The 23,375-nt window shown below is 45.6% G+C and overlaps 1 protein-coding gene across 1 annotated transcript; it reads left to right on the top strand.

Moving 5' to 3' along the window:
- Positions 1 to 11,460: 11,460 nt before the first annotated feature.
- On the top strand, positions 11,461 to 21,539 carry MSX2 (msh homeobox 2). Its single transcript, XM_081900137.1, has 2 exons — positions 11,461 to 11,955; positions 19,416 to 21,539. The coding sequence occupies exons 1-2, from the start codon at positions 11,616 to 11,618 to the stop codon at positions 19,838 to 19,840; spliced, it is 765 nt and encodes a 254-aa protein (XP_081756263.1). The 5' UTR covers positions 11,461 to 11,615; the 3' UTR covers positions 19,841 to 21,539.
- The last annotated feature ends 1,836 nt before the right edge of the window (positions 21,540 to 23,375 follow it).

Genomic DNA, 23,375 nt, shown 5'->3' on the forward strand with positions numbered 1-23,375 from the left:
ATTGGTGGAGGAAACTGCCCCTTGCCATCGCTTGCTGGAACTGCGAAGTTCTCTTTCATCTCCTCCGGGCCCCCACTCCCAAACTAGGCTTGAAATGGATCCGCCTTAGCCGCAGGCTGCGTGTATGTGCTGCTTTTTCATTTTTGTTTTGGCTCTGAGGAAGAGCTTTGTGTCACCTGAAAGCTTTGTTCCCACTGTTCTGAGACCAGGTGGTAGCATTTTTTGCTGAGAGTCATCGTCTTGTTCGGTGGCGCTGGCTAGTGCAATCCGGCAACTGCACGATGCCTGCAAGCCAGCCATTCCTCCAGGAGAAACACGCTTTGGGCTGCGCTCACATCTCTTCCATAAGGATAATCATAAGATGCCTCTAACAATAATAACATACAAATACGTACTACAGCAGTCATGTGAACCCTTTAGCTTTCTTTTACACCCAAGATCTCGAACACATAATAAGAACATTAATAATAACAAAGGCTTACAAAAGCTAGGCTTTGAACCCACCAAGCTGCCTCGCTCGGTAACACCAGGAATGATCACTCTGAAAGCCCCATTTTTGGCTTTATATAACAGAGACTGGAACATAATTGAGATGGATGAGGGGCAATTTCTGGACCAACTTCTGACACCTACATGTTTATTCAGAAGCTTATTTGGTGGGAATTCCTTTCAAGTTCAGGTGCAAACGGAAGCAGCCCAAATTCTTCAATGTCTTGGGGTGTGTGCGAGGGGGCGGGCCGGGGGGGCACTAGATCCAGCGTCCCTCAGAGGCTTCCTCCTGATTTCCAACAAGCAACGCGTTGCAGATCGGCGCGTCCGTTTAAATCTTTGCTAACAAGTGTCAGGATCCGCCCAGCGTTTTCCAGCGCAGCCCAGAAGCTTTTGCGGTGGTGGGCGAATTTTGCAGCCCCCATCTTCAACAGAAGTGGAAAACCCTCTGAGTTCAAGGAGACAAGGCAGTGCGATCCTCGCTATACAAGAGTCTTCGCTCTCTCTCCCCCCCCCCCCCCGCCATGGAAACAGATCTCCCAATTGTATACAATTGCATGCAATTGTAAAGAAAGAAAATCCTTGTTCGGAGACAATTTGCATTGAGGTGGAGGGATGGCTCTAATTCCATAACGAGTATGTAACCAATATTGTTGCCCGTTGACAGCCACGAACGGGAATCTGGATTGTTGTTGTCAGAGGAGACAGAGGCGAATAAAAGCACCCCAGGTTGGCCGCCTTGCTTTACCGGAGGGGCGCCGCCAAGGGAGGGAGCGCAGGAGGGGCTGCCCTTCAAGGTGTTTCGGTTCACACGTCCTTCCTGTCCTTCAGAAGCCCCTCTCGGTCTGGGGCTCCATCCTCTGCGACTTTCGTCACGAACAAGCCAATGAGCAGATGCGCGTCGGATGCACACAGCAGCGGTAGGCAACGTGGTGCCCTCCATACCTTTTGTACAGCAACTCTCAATATCGCTGGCTATTGCCTATGCCGGCTGGGAGTTGTTGCCCAACACAATCCCTGACCCATAGCAGGAGGGAAGGAAAGAAGAAGGACATGGCTGGCTGGTCTTGACAACTTAGCTGTAGCTTCTGTGAAGAATACAATGTGAGCAGAACAGAATATTTCCCCTTCGAACTTTTGTTGAATGATCACATCCATTTCCAAGAGTACATAACCAAAAAGCAAAAGACAACTTTCCAGCAATCATTTCGGCATAAGACATACATAAGACTGATAAAGCAACCCTATGCAGTATAATAATGTCCACCCAAAGCGTAAACATACTGGGTGTGAGACCGGAAGGAAAGAAGAAATTAATAATATAATATAATATAATATAATATAATATAATATAATATAGATGGGCGGGATGGTATATTATTATTATTATTATTTCCCATCTATATATAATCAATACCAAATAAAACAAAACTTAGGAGGCACCTGCCAGCCACCGGTCTGTTTCTTCCCATAAGTCAAAAATGCCCACCACACAAATGTTTACAAAAAATGCAGTGTATTTTTCAGGTGAGGTTCCAATCCTTCCTAGACAGCACTCATTGGATTTATTTCGGATGCACCATGATTAGGCTCCTACTCTTAACCTCCAAGTTGTCATTTAAAGGTTAGAGTTCAAAGCTGCGCGAGGGATTTTCCCACCACCCTTACTGAAAACAAAAATATACACACAGAAAGAGAGAGGGATGAATGGCTTGGATTGACAAAGAACTGAAAATCGGGTTCCCGCTCTGTTGCAATCGTATACACACACAGAGAGAGAAAGGCAACAAGCCAGGGTTCGGGAGCTTACTCCAACACACATCACTCTCTGCCTTTAATATTTCCTAGATCAGAAGCAGGAGACGGGGGAGGACCCTGGTCTTCCTCAAAAGCAACGTCACGCCGCCTTGAGAAGGCAGCGCGCGCAGCACAGCGATCCTTGGCACGGTCCCCACCTGCTGGGCTGGGCCCGGTTTCCCTCCCCGCTGCCCAGATGCTGACAGCTCGAAACTTAGAACTGTATAGACATAACAAGAACCAAGGGAAGCAAAAGAGGAAAGGCGCGGGGGGGGGGGGAGCGTAGAGGGAAAGCCGGGCTTTGAAGCCGCGCGCAGAGACAGAAGCGCTTGTAAAGCAGGAGCTCCCATCCCTAGAAGGCTGTGATGTTTTCCATTCCTTTTCTTTCCCGCCCCCCTCCAATGTCTGAAGATAAATGCTGCAGATATTACCTATAATTAAGGCTCTTTTCCACCGGCTCCGGCTCCTGCATTGTTGTTGGAAACGCGGGGAGGCGCGAGTGGGGGGGGGCGGAGAGAGAAACTGACTTCTTAGGAAAGTGACTAATGATCCCATTGACTCTGTGAAGATGGAGGCTCAGTCAATTTCGTTCCTTTAGTTTGCAAGGAGATTGGCATCTTGGAAAACGCGGGGCCGGGGGGGCGACTTAAAAAAAAACCCACTGCTTCTGCTGAAACTGCTGTTGCTTTACAACAACTTTATTTAGCGCTTCCAAAACAGTTCCCTTTAGTGGGGAGGCATCCCAAACAAAGGGTACCACTTGGAAAGGGGCAAGTGAGGGGCGCTGCTGTGCCAAGAACATAAGGCATCCAGCGGAGCTACCTAGCTCAGCATCCTGCGGCCACTGAGCCCACAGCAAGCAGGACCTGAGAGAAAGAGCACTCCGGGGCCCGTATTCGCGGCAGCTGATGTTCAGGAGCTGGGGTTGCCTCTGGTACCCCTGCAGATCCCGCCTATAATTTAATTTACAGTATTTCATAAAATTTATATACCGCTTGATTGTAGAAAAAGCCTCAAGGTAGCCCAATCCTCCTTGGAATTGAGTTCATTTTAAAGCACTTGATTTAGTCCCCCCTTCCAATCTCCTGGTAGCGAATTCCACAATGTAATTATGGGCTGCAAAAAGAAACACTTCCTTTTCTCTGTCCCGAATCTTTCCACATTTAGCTTCATCGCATGACCCCTCATTCTACTATCTAGTATTCCATGCTTTGGGAACAAAATATAGCCTTCTGTATCAAGTTGCCATAGTGTTTCTAAGGTCTTCTCTTTCTTACTGAATATTGGCGGGGGACGGTGATTTCGCAACATTTGAAATTTAGGGGTACAGTGCAGCGCACACACAGAGAGAGAGAGAGAGGGCGGGGAGAGATATTTGTTCTACCCTGGCTGATTATGAGAGATGGGTCATGCATCATTGTATACACCTCTGTCGTGCCCCTCCCAACTTCTCGGCTCCCCACTCTAAATTTAAAAAGCCCCAAATGTTAAAACCATTTCTAATACGTGAATTGCTGCAGCCCCCTCGATCATGTTGCTTATCCTTTTCTCTCCTTTCAGTAGCGCTAAAATTGCCCTCACTTTTGAGTTGTGGCAACCAGTACACGGTGTTCCAAGTGAGACAACACCAGCACGTGATTAAACATACATACATCTCCGTCCAGCTGCCTTCTTCTGCGCGGTGACTGGCGCGTACAACGCAGAACGCGAGCCTATAGACCTTTAATGTGTCTTTAATACGCAAGAGTACTTGGGAACGGATCTGGCTGCAGATATGCCTGTGTTTTCTAGGTGTGGATCCCAAAGGCCTGAATTCATATTCGTATGTTGGTGATTCTTTGACCTGTATTGATTATGCTATTCTGAGGTACGGGGAGGTACATAACGCATGTTCTGCATTTCAGAACATGCGTTATGTATCTCACCATCCTTAAGAACAGAAATGTTGTGAAAGGCTCTCAGTTTCTGCAAGTTAACCTTGAACCCACCAAGTCTTTCTGTTTGGCTAAGAAGAAATCGCACGCACGAAATAGGGAATGGTCCTCAAACGGGGGAAAGGCTGATTCAGTGGAAAGCGGAGAGGGGCGCTCCAAAGCCCACTGGATTTCAGCGGAGCATCCCAGCAACGTGTTTAGCACAGGGGTGGATCGCACCTCGAGAAAACCCGCACCTTCTAGTCCCATGTAAAGCGTTTAGGTCTTAGAAAGAGACGCATCTCCTGACAGGTCCAGTGGCTGCAGAAAAGAGGGCAATGATTTTCAAAAACCAGCGATGTTGCGGGTTTTGAGTGGAAGGGATATTGTTCTACTAGGGAGTCTTTAATTGTTTTTTTAAGGACCATTACTCCTGCTTAGTCGGGTTCTTTCCCCACTGCAATCCGTAGCCCTTACCCCAAAACTACATATCCATACCACTCCAGCCTTTGATCCTTCTGGCGCCCCCTCGCCCCATTTACACCAGATTCAGGCCCAGGAGAGCTTCGGCAGCCTCAGCACAGGGCGTGGGCATTCCTTCCTTATTAAAGATATTTTCTAACAACAATAGAATAATTATGATCCTCAAGAGAGCAGCGTTCTCCCTCTTCCCGGCCTCCCGATGTCAATCCAGATAGAGTCATCACAGGGTGGCTGCGCCTACAGATGCGCTCTCTCTCTCTCTCTCTCTCTCTCTCTCTCTCTCTCTCTCTCTCTCTCTCTCTCTCTCTCTCCCTCCCTCCCTCCCTCCCTCCCTCCCTCCCTCCTCCTCCTCTGGTACAAGAGCGCAGGAAGGTAAAAGTTAAATGGACTACAGTAGTTGGTTGCTGCTGCTGCTGCTGCCCTGGGGTGGGGGTAAGGCCGGGGGTTGCGGGGCGGGGCTGCCTGGGACGGGCCGCCGCTTCTGCTCTCTCTGGAGCCGGTCAAACTGCACAGCCACTTCCCCCAGGAGTTTCTCTTTCATCTCCCCGCTGCTGGCGCCTGCAAACAGCCTCAGTTTGTCTGCAGCGTCTCTCCCGCCCTCCTCGCTCTCTCGCTCTCTTGCTCTCCCCCTTCGTCCTCGCCCCTCCTGGCTTCCCAGCCGCAGAGACTCCGGAGCAGGGCGCATATTTCCCAGCTGGTGTCATGGAGCAGAGAAGGGGCCGTCCGGGTGAGCCCCTCACCCACCCATTCCCCGTGTGCCCGTGGGACATTGAAGGCAGATTGGCCCTCGCAGTGGCTTCTCTCTGCGAGAGGGAACCACCTGAAGGATCGTCGCATCACTGAACGGTCCTGTGATGATCCCGCGATCCTTTCCTGCCCTTTGTTAAAGGGTCTTCGCACTGTGCGCTCTAACAATATTAAAACGAGAGTCAATGATTGCCATCGGAACGGGGATACAGAATACGTCCCCTTTCATTGGGGTAGGGGAGCTTTGCGCCTGATCCTTTCGCACAGGCCGATCCAGAGGTTAATACTGTAATTATTATTATTATTATTATTATTATTATTATTATTATTATTATACCGCCCTTCATCAAAAGATCTCAGGGTGGTTCGCATAATAAAATACAAGAGAAAAACACAAGTAAATAATTAAAACAAAACAACAAAACAAAAGTCCGCATCCCACAAAACGTCTAAAAGGCTGTAGAATATTAATCAGCCAAAGGCCTGGCTGAAAAGGTATGTTTTCCCCTAGAGCCTAAGTATATATAATGAAAGGCCAGACGAAACTCCCCGGTGAGAGCATTCCACAAAGTGGAGCCACTGCAGAAAAGGCCCCTTCTTGTGTTGCCACCCTGGGAGTTCAGGTGGAGGAGGCGCTCCAAGAAGGGCCTCAGGTGCTGATTGCAGAGTAGAGGATGGTTTCTATGGGGAGGGGGAGACCTGAGGTGCTGCGTCGGTCCTGAGCTGTTTAAAGCTTTATAGGTCAAAACCAGCACTTTAGATTGAGGAAGCAGTCCTAAAGATTCAGAACCCCGTCACTATCATTATCTACTGGGTCTTTTTCTTTCTTTCTTTCTTTCTTTCTTTCTTTCTTTCTTTCTTTCTTTCTTTCTTTCTTTCTTTCTTTCTAGATTGGGTAGAGTACAAAAAATGGCAGGGCAGCAGTGGGTTTTTCTGAATTGTTGATGGGATAAGTTACTTGCAATGTAGCTGCTGACAAGTTTTCATTGAAAAGCAACAAAATCTGTGGGGTCCAGTTTAATAGCCTGTGTTCTTTATGGTTATGAATATTCGAGGGGATCTCTTTGATCTCAGATGCGCAGATCTTTCTTATCTCTGGAAGCCCATCGACTGATGTTCAGAGATCCTGGTCTGCTGCCCCTTAGCAATATTGTCGGTCTCTTTTGCTACCCAGCCACGACTAAGTCATACTCCTTCCCTAAATTCTAAACAAAATAAAATATCCAAGCTGTTGTCATTTTTTGTTCTCTGATACCTTTCCTGTGCTTTCAATCCAGTTTTTAAATTCTAGGTTTAAATTCAGGAGCGACCTAGGTCCAGTTTACCAGACTTCCTTCCATGTGGGAAAGTGGCAGAGGACCTAGAAAAGTCAGGGAGAACAAGCTGGGACCTTTTGCTTATTTGCGTTTCCTTCGAAGTAAGGCCTATCGAGGTCAAGCAGGCCTGCCTAGGCTTGCAGCCTGCGTTTTTTAATCCTAAAGCTCAAAAGCCACCGGCTATTTTCAGGTTTGCTAACTTGACAAACAAACACAGGATTGATCCCTAGAATTAGTGGCCACAGAGATCTGTAATGCTTTGGGAGTTGCAGGAAACACACCCTACGGGGAAAAAGGAAACCCCTCTTCCAAGGAAAACATATCCCATTGGCCATCCTGGTGCGAAGGATGGATTTTCGTTTAAGCAGATCCCAACAGCCCGATCTCTCCAGGCTTTGGGCTTAAAACCCGTGGAACTGTGAGAGGCTGGGAAGCAAGCAAGTTCCATTGGAAAGTCTTCCCAAGAGTCCGCCCTGCAGTCCTAGCTAGACACGCGAGCTTGATGGAAATGCACATTGCACTCAGTGGGGCCTGCGTGGATTTGACCGTTCAGGCGACTCTGCAGACAGGTGACACTTCTCTCAGTCCAATTGTATTGGCTCTCCTCTCACTAATATCTCTCTCTCCCCATGGGACATATACAAGCCACCGAAATACTTCATTTCAAGAAATGGGGTTAGGGTAGAGAGTATTAAACAGCTCAGAATTAAACGTTTGGGTTCAATGAGACTGGGAGATGAGAACAAGCTAAGCGAGAGAGAGAGAGAGAGAGAGAGAGAGAGAGAGAGAGAGAGAGAGAAAGAGCGAGCTGCTTAGAGCTGAAAAAGGGATTCACGTGTCCGTCTGAAGCCGTCAGCAGCCAGCATGCCCAGTTCTGTAAACCAGGTCACCGTGCCCTAACCCCAAGCCTGCCTCTATTCTTCCCGGGTAAAAACGTTGCATTTATTCGGTGTAATTATCTGTAGCCCTTCGGCCGATCGGCCCTTGCGCTTCATTGTTCCCTGTTTACATACATTGTTTCCTGATTTTCATCAATTCTCATTTACCTGTCATTAAGGGGAGGAGAATCCGGGGGTACCGAGCACAAGAGCAAAGGTAGGCGTTTTAACAAGCTGACCAGACAATGAGTTGTTTTCCATCTCTCTCTCTCTCCGCCCCCCTTCACTTTCTGCACATTTTGCAACTTGGCAGACTAAATGTGGACCTGAATACAGCAGGAAGACGACGACAGTACGCAAGATCTTCCCAAATAATTAAATTTCTGCCGTTTACATGGAGGAATCCGAATCATGGTGCCTTTGTGGGTCCCATTACCCACCTATCCTAAAATAGGCTTCAAGTCAATGGCATTTGAAAGATTGGGTGTGCGTGCAGGAGAGAAGAAGAAGAAGAAGAAGAAGAAGAAGAAGAAGAAGAAGAAGAAGAAGAAGAAGAAGAAGAAGAAGAAGAAGAAGAAGAAGAAGAAGAAGAAGAAGAAGAAGAAGAAGAAGAAGAGTTTGGATTTGATATCCCGCCTTTCACTCCCCTTCAGGAGTCTCAAAGCGGCTAACATTCTCCTCTCCCTTCCTCCCCCACAACAAACACTCTGTGAGGTGAGTGGGGCTGAGAGACTTCACAGAAGTGTGACTGGCCCAAGGTCACCCAGCAGCTGCATGTGGAGGAGCGGAGACGCGAACCCGGTTGACCAGATTACAAGACTACCACTCTTAACCACTACACCATGCTGGAGAGATGCAGAACTGGATGCATGTACTTATTTGAGGGGCACACAATAAATAAATAAAAAGTAAACAACTCGCAAACGTGCAAACGCCAAAATGGGAGGAAAAGAGAATTCACAAGTCGCTGACCTAGGCTTGCAAACGCGAAAATAAATTCGACTCGAACTAAATATAAAGGGCAGGCGTGCAGAGGTTCCGAATTCCAGGTTGCATATGAGGGGAGGTTTCTATTGACGTGCACGTTTACTTCGAATTAAGTACCACTGTGTTCAGTGAGATGCGCGCCAAAATAAGAGCACGCAGGATTACGATATTTCACGCGTTTCTTCTTGACCCTGGAAGTCGATGTGCCTTTGCGTGTATGGCCCTTCAAGAATTCGAAAGGGGCAGCCCAGAACCTTGCAAATCAATCGCTACAACATTGCCGTGCATAGCTGTCAACGTTTCCCTTTTCTTGCAAGGAATCCTATTCGGAATAAGGGAATTTCCCTTAAAAAAAGGGAAACGTTGACAGCTATGCCATCATGGTCTCACTGGAAAGCGGGCTGCACCCCAAACAACGTTCCTTTCGCCTTTAGAAGCGACTCTGCGGTGGGAATAGAGTGGAGGTGGCAGGGATAGAATAGGTTTTCAAAGCGGAGCGACTGTCTCTCGTACCCCCAGCAGATGCACGTACACAATCACTTAAAAGCTTCCGGCAGTCCTCGACGGGAGAGCCCCTTTCATGAAGGCGGAAGCAGTAATCCTTGGTACCTGGCTGAAGGTACCTAACTATCATTTCTAAGAAGAAATATTAACGATCACGCCGGGAAAATAATGAGAGCTAAAAGCAGATTTTAGAGAAGAGGATGTACAGTGTCCGCCTGTCCCAATGGAAGTGATGGACTGATGGACACAAAGTGGTGGGGTAGGCAAGAAAAGATCCTCCGTCCCCGTCCACCCATCCTTCAGTTCACCCTGCACTTCCAAACATGGAAAGAGCAACAACATTTAAAAACAAGTAGAATAAACTTTTCCTAGCATCAGCGATGCAGAAACAAACGACAATAAAGTCAGGGTTCTTTATGTTAAGCCTATCAAGGGTTAATAGTTGTGTATTTTTCACGGTTTCTCCTCCCTGGGGGTGAAGAACACGGGAAGACTTCAGCCTTACATTTGTTTTACGCACACGCACCTCCCCCCTCCCAAAGCAGAACTCGAAAAGAAATGCTATTGCAAGTAAATGGGATTTATTGTCGTTGTAAATATTGCAGAAGATGAGCGAGGAGAATTAGAGAATAGATTTTCCTCCATCAGATTCCTCTTCAACGCTACCTGAGACTCTCGATCGCTCGAGCAGCCGAGCTGTAATCCTGCCTGTCTAACACTTCTGTTCCCACACACACACCCCTCCACGTTTTAATAACCAACAATAGTTACCAACGGATAATTAAGCTGCTATCATTACGACATTAAATTAATTACGAAGCAAAAAAAAATAAAAATGATTTGCTTTTCTCGGGCTGGCAATTGAAATGTCACTTTAAAATTAACACACCTCGTTGGCTTAAATGGGATGAAGTCGAAAAGTGGGACGAGGACATACGCGGGCATCCTGGAGGCTGTTTGATGCGCTGGCCGATCAAGGAGTGCAGAGTCAGGCTCCCGGCTTATTAAAGATGCATCTGTTTGTCATCAAGGGTTAGGCGCCTGCAATTTACATTACTAACTTAATCATTGGCGGCGGGGGGAGGACTTATCGGTCCCTCTCCAATGCATTTAATTTGTTCTCTTATAATAGACTACTTACAGCTGCAGGGAGAGGTTAGTAAGCAGTAAAGGAGTCCTCCCTTACTGCTAATACGATCCATCCAAAGGACTGTCTAGAGATGTTGTGCAGAGGAGTTTATTGGAGCGGATTAAATCCCAAATGGTCTACCTTTTGATGCTCCTGCCCCACCCCTTCCCCTCCGGTTCACTCAACTGGTCTGGACTATCCGTTTACCTCGTTCAAAGCACTGGTCGTAGAGCTCTGAAAGGCCCTGTCTGGAAAATAACGCTAGGTCTCCAACTCCCCAAAATAAAAAGTCATCTGTCCCGTTCTGAATTTGGGAGCGCACCTTCCTTGCGCCCGTGTTTATACTCCAGCATGATTTGCAATGTTCTGGAGGGGCGCTTGGAAAGGAGGCCGCTTCCCTTACCGATAAAGGCGCGCACAGAACCTTGACCACTACGTCCATTTCACCCACCCAGCCGCCCTTCTGTAACTTGGAAGTGAAACGTGCCATCGCTTCGCTGCCACCCTTTCTGGGGTCCCTATAAGACACCCCCTGCCCCCCGATGCCCCTTCTTGGGAGGAAGATCTTATTGATGGTGATGATGGGCCCCCTTAGGCATATATGGGCGATCGCTGCCTGAACGCGCCACGCTGGCGCCCCTGGAATAGGCAAGATGGCCCGCGGGGGGCATTCATTGGTATTTTATTTCGGGAGAATCTGAGTATTATATAAAAAGTCGATGACCTTCGCAGGGCCTCGGTGCGCTCTTGAGCGTTGGGTTGCCAGGGCTCACCGGCCAGGACTCTTGCTGGCCGGCGGATTTCGCTTTCGGGAAGGCAGGAGTTTTCCAGAGAGCGAGCGAGCAGGATGGGGGTGGGATCTGCCCTCTCCGAGCTTCCTCTTCGTATCATCGGCCCTAATTACTCCGCTGACTTTCCTGTTTTGGCAAAGTTACAGCGCTGGAAAGCTCCCTAATCACACAGCTCCGCTCGCTGCCCGTGTCATTAACTTCTAATTTATTTAAAAGGAAGGCAGAGTGCGGGGGAGGGGAGGAGGGAAAAAAACTCCTTCGCTCCGACCCGTCCGGAGCCAATGGCGTGAGTCAGCGCGTGACGTCACGGCCGGGAGGCGCCTCCCATTGGCCGAGCCGCGCTTACTCAACTTCCCAGAGGAGGAAACGGCCAGAAGTCTCCCAAAAAAGGGGAGGAAAAAAAAGTTGCTCGGCTGATTCGGGGCTGCGGCGAGCCGAGCTAGTGCGTCCGGGAGCGAGCGCGAGAGATCGAGGGGTCGGGAGATCGAGGAGCAGCAGCAGCAGCAGCCGAAGGGGACGCCGGGCGGCAGCAGCAGCAGCAGCAGCTCTCGAGGCGGGGATCGTCGCGAAGCTGCGCCGCGATGTCTTCTCCGTCGAAGGCGAAGGAGGTGTTCTCGTCCGACGAGGAGGGCCCCGCCGCCGCCGGGCCCGAGGAGCGGCGCCCCGTCAAGGTGTCCAGCTTGCCTTTCAGCGTCGAGGCGCTCATGTCCGACAAGAAGCCCCCTCGCGAGACGGGCGGCGGCCTCGACGGGGCGGGCTTGGGCACTTCCAGGAACCTGCTCTTGCCGGGTCACGGCGCCAGGGAAGCGGCCAGCCCCGGGGGGCTTACAAAAACCTTCGAGACGTCGTCGGTTAAATCCGAGAACTCCGAGGACGGCTCGTCGTGGATCCCGGAGGCCGGCAGATACTCCCCTCCCCCAAGTGAGTCTCGGGGTCGGGAGGGTTGCGAGGGAAAACATCCCTCGGGGGGTGTGGGATGGAGGTGGGGGTAGAAGGGAGGAAATAGTTAGCAGGACTCTTTCTCCGGCCGTCGAGGGACCAGCCGCTTCGCCGCAGTCTGAGCTCCCGCCAGAGCCGAACTTTTGGGGCAGCAGGAGGGGAGCGACGCGCTGCGCCGGATCCCTCCACCTAGTCTCTCGGGAAGGCACTTTTGCAGGGCGAAGCAGAAAGCCCGATTCCAGTGAACAAGGAGGGAGCCCTTTCAACCCCATAGCCAGCTTTTGCGGCCAAGCCTTCATTTGGTTTGCGTGTACAGTAAGGAACAGAAGAATGACCAAAGAATTCCGCGCGCTCCCGCCGCGATCTTCCTTAGGCTGGACCCGCCCGGAACTGTCCAAAAAAAACCTCCGGCGGCCGAGACGCCTCGAGAGCCGGCTGTTCCAGCGCCAGCGACCCTCTCCTCGCCGCATTAGTCATGCCTCCTTCCAGCTGCCGTTGGCAAGAGGGAGATGGTCTTGCGCTACCGCGTCTAGGCTGTTTTCCCCCATCCCCCAGGATGATGGATCGCAGTCGAATCTCTCTGTCGCGACGCCTTTTCAGTGACTCTCGCCTAGTTCAGTCATTTTAATTTTTGCAGTAGTTCACCCCCCCCCCACGCTGTCTTCTCGGTAGGCAAAAACCTGGCAAGGCGGGGAATCGACGGTGGTTTCTTCTAATCTCCCTCGGTTGCCTTTCCTGGTGCACCTGCAGCAGCCGGAGCAGGCAGCCTCCGGCTCCTCCGCGCACCTCGGGCTTTCTCTCTTTACGCTTAACTGCGCGCCTCTCTCAATGGGGCCCATGTAGGGCCTCCAAACTTAGCCCAGGGACAGAATAAATGGGGAAGATAGAAGCGGGAAAGATCAACCTTCTTGTTTCTTCCTCACTAGTCAATGGAACTGCCAGCTCCATTGAACCTGGACGCCAGTTTCCAGGCTGTGAGGAAATGCGCTCCGTGACAGCAAACCCCCTCGCTTTGGCTTTCAAAGGTCGCTTCGCTTAAGGAGGTTTCTGCAAACCACATTGTTTTGGAGCACTAGTTTCCTAGGACAGATTTCTGGACAGTTTCCCAATGTTCTGAAACCTGTTTTATTATTATTAATATTATATTTATAATTTTTGCCATTAAAACAGTTGATAATAACCCAAATACCAATTACACATTTAGATTTGACTTTCCCCCATCCTTTCCATGGTTCACTTATCTTCTTTTCCATTACATATTCTAATTAATCCCTATATTTTCATTTTCTCAGTTTTATATCTCAATAATGGTTACTGCTGAATTTACTCTGCTACTGTTACCTTTTTAATATGCTTACAGTGATTTTCCAAATACAGTCAACAAAACATTTCCAATCTCCCTTAAATATTTTTTCATCTTGATCTCTTATTCTGTTTGTCAGTCTTGCCACAAACGTTCTGAAATCTGTTTGGAGTCTGGAAAGTGTGGCTTCCTCCCTCGCCCCCAACCATGGCTTTTCTTAATGCCTTTGATCCATCTTTATTTCATTTTCTACGATTTTCTCTTTACGCTCATAACAGAGTTCTTGATACTGTTTTGCAAGTGTATGCACACATCTGTCCTTATCGCAACCCACCTCTGCTTCATCTCATTCTTTGGATATTGGGGTGGTGGTGTTGATAATGGAAGGTACTGTGTTTCTTTTAATGCTAAAGGGGTAACTGTGGTGATAGTAACACCTTTATTTCCCCCCAGAAGCTGTTCCTCTCTCGGAAAACATTTTGTATGCAGCAGAAAAATAGTAAATTGATACTCTGGTTGCAAGTCTGCTTAACTGGAAATAAATTCCACTAATAGAAATACGAACAAAGAACCTGATGGAACCTTAAATGTCTGTTGTGGCATTTGCTTTCATAGGCCAGAGTTCATTTCATCCACCACAAAGTGGGATCTCTCCCACGAAAAACTTGTAGCAGAACAAATGTGTTGAATACTTCCACCGCACACTTTCTTTTAATGCAGATTACTTCCAGCTAAGCTGAATGCTATATTTCCCCCCCAGATGGTGGGAAATGGGTGGCAAGGAAGAGTTGTTCTCATCTCTGTTTCTACACTGATTTTTCTCTGCTCGCATTTGGTAAAGTTCCCCCCAAAGGCAATCAAGGCCTAGCTTTTTCTTTTCTGCGTTCCCTTGCCTTGTTGCCTCATCCTGCACACCTTTGCTCAGAGGTCATTCTCACTGAGTTAAGTGAGACTTAACTCCCAAGTAAACTGGCATAGGATTACACACTGACCACAGCCACCCCAAGGCCAGAAAATTGCTGTTTATTCAAAATCTGAATAGCATCATTATTGACGGTACAAGCCTAACCATGTCCACTCTGAATTCAGCAGGACTTGATATTATGGAGTTTATCCTCAGTTAAGTAGCGTTAGGATTGCAGCCGCAGACTTCTTACCAGTTTCTCTAAGCAATCAGAAACTGTGTAATTCTAAATACGAATAGCTGGCAAAGGGTTTTGTGAGTGTGGGTTTGTTTTATCAAAACGAAGCATATTTAAGTATCCACTGGAATTTCAGTGTATTTGTTTATAGCTTTCCACAGAATTATTTCATTTCTGTGGTGCTTTTGCCTGCCTTTGGGTTTCAGGACATGAAGCCAACTTGGGTTAAGAGAACACTCATCAAAAGAATCCAACTCTCATCTTAAGACAACTTCATTTAAAAGTTATAGTTCATCTGATTTCAATGGAAATTTCAATGGAATGCGTTTCCGACTGAAGAAAAGTTAAGGGAGTGAAAAAAATCCCAGAGGAGATTTCTGAATAGTGGAACTGCCATTCTTTAGCATCTATTAAAAAAAAATACTAAATTGCTTTAGACAGTGTCTCAGGTCTTGTTTATTTTCCGCATAAAAAATAGGAGTTATCTAGTGAGAGTATAGCTTTCCTGGATAATAAAATAAAATGAAAGTCACTTCAAGAAAATAGTAAAAGGAGAGGAAATAGGAATGGCGGGTTTTAAAAAATGCACAAATAAGATATTATAGTACAAAATATGATATATTCCTGTATAAATGTATAGGGGTATGCTGATAGTAAAGTTAACAGTGTAGATTATTAATATCTTTGAAACTGTTGCACCACAGGACAAGGAGGAGTGGGGAAATTCATCAGAAATAAAGGGGAAATGGATTAAGGTTTTCTAGGTGTACAGACAGTATGCATAGTTAGGAGATCATTTTTTATTATAATTTAATAGATTTTAGTATAGGCATCTCCCCCTTGATGCAGCAGCTGTAATGCTGTATTTTGAAAGTTCCTGTTAAAGGCAAAAGTTAAGAGCACCCATTATCTGGAAAAGTATTTTTCCAAATATTATCAGATTGAAAAGCTGCGCTTTCCCTGTTACCACTTAAAACAAATGGCATTTAATCTGCCCTTCTTCACATCTAGATCCAAGGATACAAGCCTAACAGAACCTTCTTTATTAAAGCTGCAATCCTATGCACACTAATTTGGGGGTACGCTTCCATGAAACTCCGTGCTCCTGTATAACTGAATAATACTCATGGGAGTCACTGAAACTTGTTTTCATGGCGCCTTAAAGAGATTATGCGGTTTGCAAAAAAGCAATTCCTGAACTTCAGGAGAGCGTATTGTTTTCCTGAGCAATATCTAGTTGTGCCTATAGAAATAAGCCTTCTAATCATGATCTTTGTTCAGCTACAAATATAAGTGACAGTTATTAGCAAATCAACATGTGCTTTAATTAGTGCGGGCTTGGGAAAGACGGAATGCTTCTCTTAATATGTTCCAATAACAACCCACTTGTTGCATTATGTAAACGATGAATGTCATTCCTAAATACCATGCTACAAATCACTTATCTTTGGGCATCTGGGTAAAACTTAATTTACAGCACGATCCTAACATAAGCATGGGATAAAGCTGTGAGTGAAGTTACTCTCTCTACCCATTCTCTGCATGCATGCACACACTTAGGAATCAACCCCATTGATTTAAATGGGGCTTCCTGACACATAAATGCATATCCAAGCTCAACTTTACTGTATTTTTCACCCCCTAAAAAAAATCACCTCCTTTAAAAAAACCAAAAAAAGAAAAAATCAGAAGCAAAACATTATCCCTTCCAAATCCTTACTGTGACAATATTCACAGCTATTTAAACAATCTTAGGTTTAATTCTATTCTAGACAGCGTTTGCCTCTTAAACCAATATTTCACACAAAACTGTTCTGAATTTCTAAAGCCTAAACAAGCTTATTAAAGACTAAGTCCCATTGGAAAGTGCTTAGTGAACAGACATAGAATTATACTGTAAATTTGCAAGTGGTCTCTTTAAGATTGTGATGTTCATCACAAGTACTGTACTTGCAAGTCCCAATAACAGTATATGCTAATTTCATGTCGAATACAGTCTTAGGATCCTGATGATGGCAATTCCTATTTATGCCTTTCCCTTGCTTTTCTCATAGCCTTGCTGAGCCCTGAAAGTCCTGCTACTGAAATGTAAATTATGCTTTAAAAAGAGTTGGGACTATTACTATGTAAATTACAGGCTTTGGGTTGTAATGGAACAAGATATGAAACAAATTCCACTGCCTTTATTAGCTACAGATGTTTGCATATGTGTGTGTGTGTGTGTGTGTGTGTGTGTGTATAAGCATATGTCATAAAAAGTACATGTTGAATCAGTGTGTCGACTTCCTTTTACATTTTTTGTTGCTGGCTTAGAATACAGAGATCTAAAATGGTGGTGGTGGGGAGAACCGTCAAGACTTTGCTCCCAGATCACAAGTCTACCATTGATTTCAATGAAAGGCTTGGCAATTAGCGCAGTTACAGAGGGGGGGAACCTTGTCGGACTCCCGTGTCCTCAGGCAAAGCTTCAGCTAAACTTTCTGATAAAATATGTAATTCATGCTGGATAAATCATAACAACTAGTGGCTGGGGATGCATTTATTTATATCCTTTATGAAACTTTAAAAAATCAAAAAACCCAGAGCCAACTACTAACTCTTTCCTTTAGTAACACGTTCCACTTCCCACTTCAGTAAGGGCCCCTAGAAGTTCTTGCTTCTCCAGATCTTACTAAGATGAGCACATTGGGGGCAGGTTATGCACCTGATTTTCTGACCAGAGGTTTTCAGGTGCCCTAGACTTTTTGTAGGACTCTTCGCTAGGATACCATACATAGAGGGCATTGTTGCACAAAAGAAGGGTGACCAGCTGTTTTGGCAACAGTCTTGTTTCAGTAAGATGGTATCTTTGCTGTAGATTTTTCGTTAAAGCTCTCCATGAGGTTCTGCAAAGGCCTGACAGTGATATGAGGATGCAGGTGGGCTGTAATATTACTGTAATCGCATCCTATAGCATTCGGGAACACTGGAGCCAACATTGTTGCCATGTTGACTGTTGTTAAGGATATGAGACTTGTCAGTGTACCTTCACAGTCCTCCATCTGCTCACCTTAAAATCTCTGTATCCCTTACAGCAGACATGAGCTTATCAGATCTCCTTTGTTTTTCACTAGATCTGCTGGCCAGAACCAAGTGCTAAGGACATACAATTAGAATTAAAGAACAATCTGGGCTCAGGGATTTGTTTTCAGTACAAGAACAGAGCTTACAGTCCTTTCACGCAAAAGTCTACTCCTCTTTAGTTTTCTTATTTCAGCAGATGGGGAAAGTGGCTGTTGCTATTACTAAATAACTGGTTTTTGGGAACCCTTAACCATCTATTGGAAATTACAGAAATAAATACCCATTGGATTCCTACTGGTGCAAGGAGTGGAGCATAGCAGAGCATGCAATAACCCTTTTAAAATATGTTTAAAACTTGCTTGGTGGATTCTAAGATCCTCACTGAGTGAGGGGAATAGATCAGGAGTATTCTATTCTGTTTTCTATCTGTACACCCAAGATGTTTTAAGCATACAATTTAAAATGTAAGATGTGAAGATGACAAATGCTTATATTGTACATGTAGTCTCCTCCGGCACCTGCAATCAAGTGTGGCTTCCTGTCAAGTGTATGCCTGATAGCAGACCCAAATCTGCTGCTAGGTTATGTGCAAAATAGCTAGGATAGTTTCCAAACAGGCTACTATTTTTTTGGGGGGGGGATCCCTGTGTACTGTCTTCATTACATTAGCTGAGCTGAAGGTTTCAAACAAGGAAGACAAAAAGAACCCTCTTCAAAAAACAACAACTGAACTAGGATATATTGTGTAGATGAATTAAAGCAGGGATGGCCAACAGGTAGATTGTGATCTTCAGGTGCCCCCCCCCAAAAAATCTTAGATTTATCCCAAAAAACTCAACAACTTTGGTCAATCCAATGGGTAGATCACCGCCAGTTTTTTTTATAGTGGGAGTAGATCAGTCTCTTGAAAGTTGGACATGCCTGATTTAAAGCATACAAAGAAATGTAATAGATGGCTCATTGCTTTGATCCCGCATCAGATTTTTTAAATATGGGGCACAGTAGTTTCACAGAACAACATGTGTCTGCTATAGCCAGATTGCAAACATCCACATTATAAGCAGAAATATAGGCTATCCCTTTTAAAGTTTAATGTATCATTCCCATCTTCCATTTTAAAAAAGGGGTCCTTCTTGGTGTGTCAGAATTTCCTGTGTTCTGCTTTCTTTCATATTTGCCCTCACATAAACATAATCTCATGCATTCTTCTTAAGCCAACTATCTTATCTTACTGTTTTGATGTCTGGGTGGTAGGTGGTACAATTGGGCCTGGTTGCCTTTGTACAGCCAGTAATGGACTATTCTGCTTGCTACCATCGTCATCATAATTTTTAAAAACTATTAGCATGCGGCCCTCGCCCCATGTACATAAGAGTTAGAGCCATTGATTTAAACAGGACTTGCCTCTGAGTAGACATGGCTAGGATTGTACTGCTATTATCATTTATACCCCATGCATACCCTGAAGGGACACGGGTGGCGCTGTGGGTTAAACCACAGAGCCTAGGACTTGCCGATCAGAAGGTCGGCGGTTCGAATCCGCGTGACGGGGTGAGCTCCCGTTCTTCGGTCCCTGCTCCTGCTAACCTAGCAGTTTGAAAGCACATCATGTGCAAGTAGATAAATAGGTACCGCTCCGGCGGGAAGGTAAATGGCATTTCCGTGTGCTGCTCTGGTTCGCCAGAAGTGGCTTAGTCATGCTGGCCACATGACCCAGAAGCTGCACGCCGGCTCCCTCTGCCAATCAAGCAAGATGAGTGCCGCAACCCCAGAGTCGGCCACAACTGGACCTAATGGTCAGGGGTCCCTTTACCTTTTACCATACGCTGAAAAGGAGAGAAGAAGCTGCTTTTGCTGCGACATTTGGCAGTGATCATCTACTCCCCCCTCCCCTGCTCCCAGCTTTGGTAACTGATCTTTGTTTTCCTTTCCAGGACACCTGAGTCCCACAGCCTGTACGCTAAGGAAGCACAAGACCAACCGGAAGCCCCGGACACCTTTCACCACTTCCCAACTGTTGGCTTTGGAGCGCAAATTCCGCCAGAAGCAATACCTCTCCATTGCCGAAAGGGCTGAGTTTTCAAGCTCGCTGAACCTCACAGAGACCCAGGTCAAAATCTGGTTCCAAAACCGGAGGGCCAAGGCAAAGAGACTGCAGGAAGCAGAGCTGGAGAAGTTGAAAATGGCAGCCAAGCCCATGTTGCCATCTGGCTTTAGCCTTCCTTTCCCCATCAACTCCCCTATCCAGGCGGCCTCACTCTATGGAGCATCTTATCCCTTTCACAGACCTGTGCTTCCCATCCCACCTGTAGGACTCTATGCTACTCCCGTCGGATATAGCATGTACCATTTATCGTAAGAAGATCAGAAAGCAAAGCAGCGGCGCAATCAGAGACTTTCTGGTGGATCTTGCCCAGTTCAAGAGTGCAGTACAAAAGCCAATTACTGGTCATTTTTCTGCATGTTTGTATGTGCCTTATCAAGTTTATAGGAGTTTGAAACAATAAGCAGAGCCTGTATTCTGCAGGCTGGGGAACCAGCCAGGTGTGATCTCAACACTTAGAATCTGATCCTGAAAGAGAAGGGTTGGGGTTTTTTTTAACATACATGCTTAAAGTAATATAGTTTGTTTATATACTGCACATGGGGGCGGGGCGGGAAAGGAATCAATACTTAAATCATGCATTTTCACAGCATTTCTGTTTCCCCGCGATGTTTGCAGTGGGGTGTCAAACCACGTTTTGTTTTTCAAAATAGGAGCAGTTCATTCTTTAAGGCGAGAAAGCTGCAGCTTGATCCTATGCATGTTTACTCAGAAGTAAGTCCCACTCTGTTCAGCGGCGCTTACTCCACATTTAAATGTGGCTGTAGGTACGTTCCCATGTGTTGTTTGACTTGGTGGGGGAAATTTAGATATAAACGTGGATTTTATTTCTAAGACCAAGCAGACTTTCAAGTAGAGGCAAGGAGTTAGTTTCTGCATTTCTGGTTGGGTTCTATGTTGCAGTCTAGGCCTTAAATGGACGTGTAGGCAGTTGGAGTATCTTGAATGCAGAAGGCTGGGCAGCAAGGCAGTCTGCAAATATTTGACCTAGAGTAGTTCCGTTGGAATAAATGGGATTGATCCAGATAAAGGGACCTACTATGCAAAGGATTAATGCCAATGATAATTTTATTCATCCTTAGTCTGCAGTTTATTCTTGTTTATAAGACATCAAATAAGGGGTTTGTATGTATGCAGTGGCCAAGAAGGCAGGCCGAGAGCTTGAGAAGAGTTCTGTCCTGATCCCGTTCTCCCCTGGTTTGCTTCAGAATTGCCACTTACAGTCAAGTACTTGACTTTTGGAACGATATCAGGAGTGGGGGGACAAAATAGAGGTATGAAGAAAAGAGGTGTTGCTTTTCAGAAGTGTGTGTGTGTGCATGTGTGTGTGTACATGTCTGCATTCATGTGCAGAGAGACTATCAAAACCGTGTTGCAAAGTTGTTTTGTTTTTATTGCAATATTCTGTGTTTTAACCATTATTAGCTTATAGAAATGAATTTGTGCTTAAATGTTTCTTGAAACACCCATAGATCCAGACAAACCAACCAACTTATGGGAACTACATAGTGCCACTGACTCTAAATACAGGACTCACCTTCCCAGGCTTTTAATATTGTTTTCAGGCTGGAAGAGTTCTGTTTAGTGTACTTGGTACTATAATAACCCATTTTTATTATTCTAATTATTTTATTATTACTATTGCTAAACTTCATGGTAAAGTGTCTATAGAGGATGCAGACTGTTGAAGACAGGACTTCTCAAAGATGTATTTTTGGCATGTTTATAAAAGAAAAAGGGCCACACGATTTGTTTTGGAGTTTTGTTTTGTTTTTGCCCCGCTACAAGCTGTGTTGTGAACCTTATCCATTAGCTCAGTTCTACCCTTTCACCCCCAGTATATTAAAATCCCTTTGAAAGGGATGCCTTGTACAATTTTATATATTTTATTGAAGATTTATTATTTCTTATCTCTTTTATTTAGAATTAAATTAAAAAACCTTGTTTAATTGTGTGTGGGTTTGTCCGTGCTTGGAGTTATTTATTTTAAAACACTTTAAGCCAAAGAAACTGTTATCATTTGTCTCTCCTTTTTCAGTTCTTCGGAAATTTAAGCCTGAACAAAGGCCAAATCCGCAAACAAAATTGTGTTTCTATAATTCAAATAAAACAGGCAAATCTTATGGACCCTCTCTTCATTTAGGCTGCAATCCTATACTCACTGGGAGTAAGAACCCATTAAACTTACTTCTAAGTAGACATGTGTGGGATTGTAATGTTCCATTACTGAATGCAGACTATCAATAGTGGGGTTTTGGCTTTTTCATTCATACCTGGCTTTGGTAAAGTTACTCATTGTTTACACCACTTAGTAAGTAGCAATTCTCCGAATAGAGAAAGATAATTTTTTGATTCCCTTCAAAGTGGTGACAGAGCTGGCCTCTTGCTGCTCATTGCTGCACTCGCTTTGATAGGACTTGGTCTCAAGTAAGTGCGTACATGATTGCTGCTATCTTTCTCGGGTCAAAGTGAAGGACCAGGTTGTTTGAGAAAAGTATAGGAAGAGAATGTCGAGGGCTATATTATTAAGGAACAAAATCACTTTTAAAATGCACAGGTACAACTGTGCTGAGCCAAGGCAAAAGCTAGACCAGGCCGTCCATCAGAACTTGCACTGGGTATCTGACCTCTGCCAGCTTGAAATTGACTTGGTAGCTGAGGAATTGTGGAAAGGAGGTAATGTCAAGCTACTACTTGCCCAAGATAGAGACAACTCGATCCAGAAAGCCCAGATGTGTTGATGCTTTTATACACCCAAGTTGTTTGTGACTGTTGCCGGAAATCCTTCTCCTTGATTAGAGAGTGTGTTTTTGCATTCCCAACCGGTGACTAGCTGAGCTGAGGAAATTTATTACTCTTTCTTCACAGGATGAGAGACAAATTGAATTAACTGGTTTATATAGTCTGCCTTATTTTAGCTTTCTGAGGTAAAGATGCATTTTATAGGTCCTCTTGTTCCAAATACTGCATCCCTCATGACTGCCGTGAAGTGGTGAATTTTTTTTACAAAGGAGCATTTATTTGTTCTATAACAGTCTGAACCTTTGAGAATGAAGGAAAGCTCTGCTTTTAAAAGGGAGAAACAGAAACAGAGGCGTCTTGGATTTTAGAACAACAATCCCCATGGAAAGGCTGGGATTATTTTATTTTATTTTAAAAAGAAGCTTTAAAAAGAGACCAGGTCAGCATCTATCAGAATTAATGTCTGGAGAATCTTGACGCTACAGAGGGATTAACTAGGCATCCCTTCTGACTCTTGATTTTCCATAATAATACGTGGCACTTATACAGCATTTTTAGACAGGCCTCCGTAGGTTTATGCAGAAGTTCTGCTAAGTGCACTGAGACTTAACAGCACAATCCTAACCATGTCTGTTCAGAGTAAGTCTTATTGAATTCCCTGTGGCTTACTCCCAGGTAAATGTGGCCTCAGATGCACGGGAATGTAGTTCTAGACTGGTCAAAGCACTTCACACACATTCACAGAGGCTACAGTCTTAAACCCACTTATCTACAAGCAGGCCTAGTGGAATTCCATTCCATTTGCTTCTGAGTAGACACGGTTAGGGTTGTTCTGTTATTTTTATTTATGTTCTTGCAACAGCCCTGTAAGGTCAGTTAGTATGCCCATACAGCAGGTGGAGAACTCCGGCTGAGAGGAAGTGATTTGCTTAAGGCCACAAACAGAGCAATCCTATACTGAGAGGTAAACCACATAGATGCTCACCAGGTTATACATAGGATTACAGCTCGACTGAGTTCATGGCAGAGGCAAGATATGAACCTGGTT

The sequence above is a fragment of the Podarcis melisellensis genome (assembly GCF_964234715.1).
Source record: "Podarcis melisellensis genome assembly, chromosome: 2".
Taxonomy (NCBI): Eukaryota; Metazoa; Chordata; class Lepidosauria; order Squamata; family Lacertidae; genus Podarcis; species Podarcis melisellensis.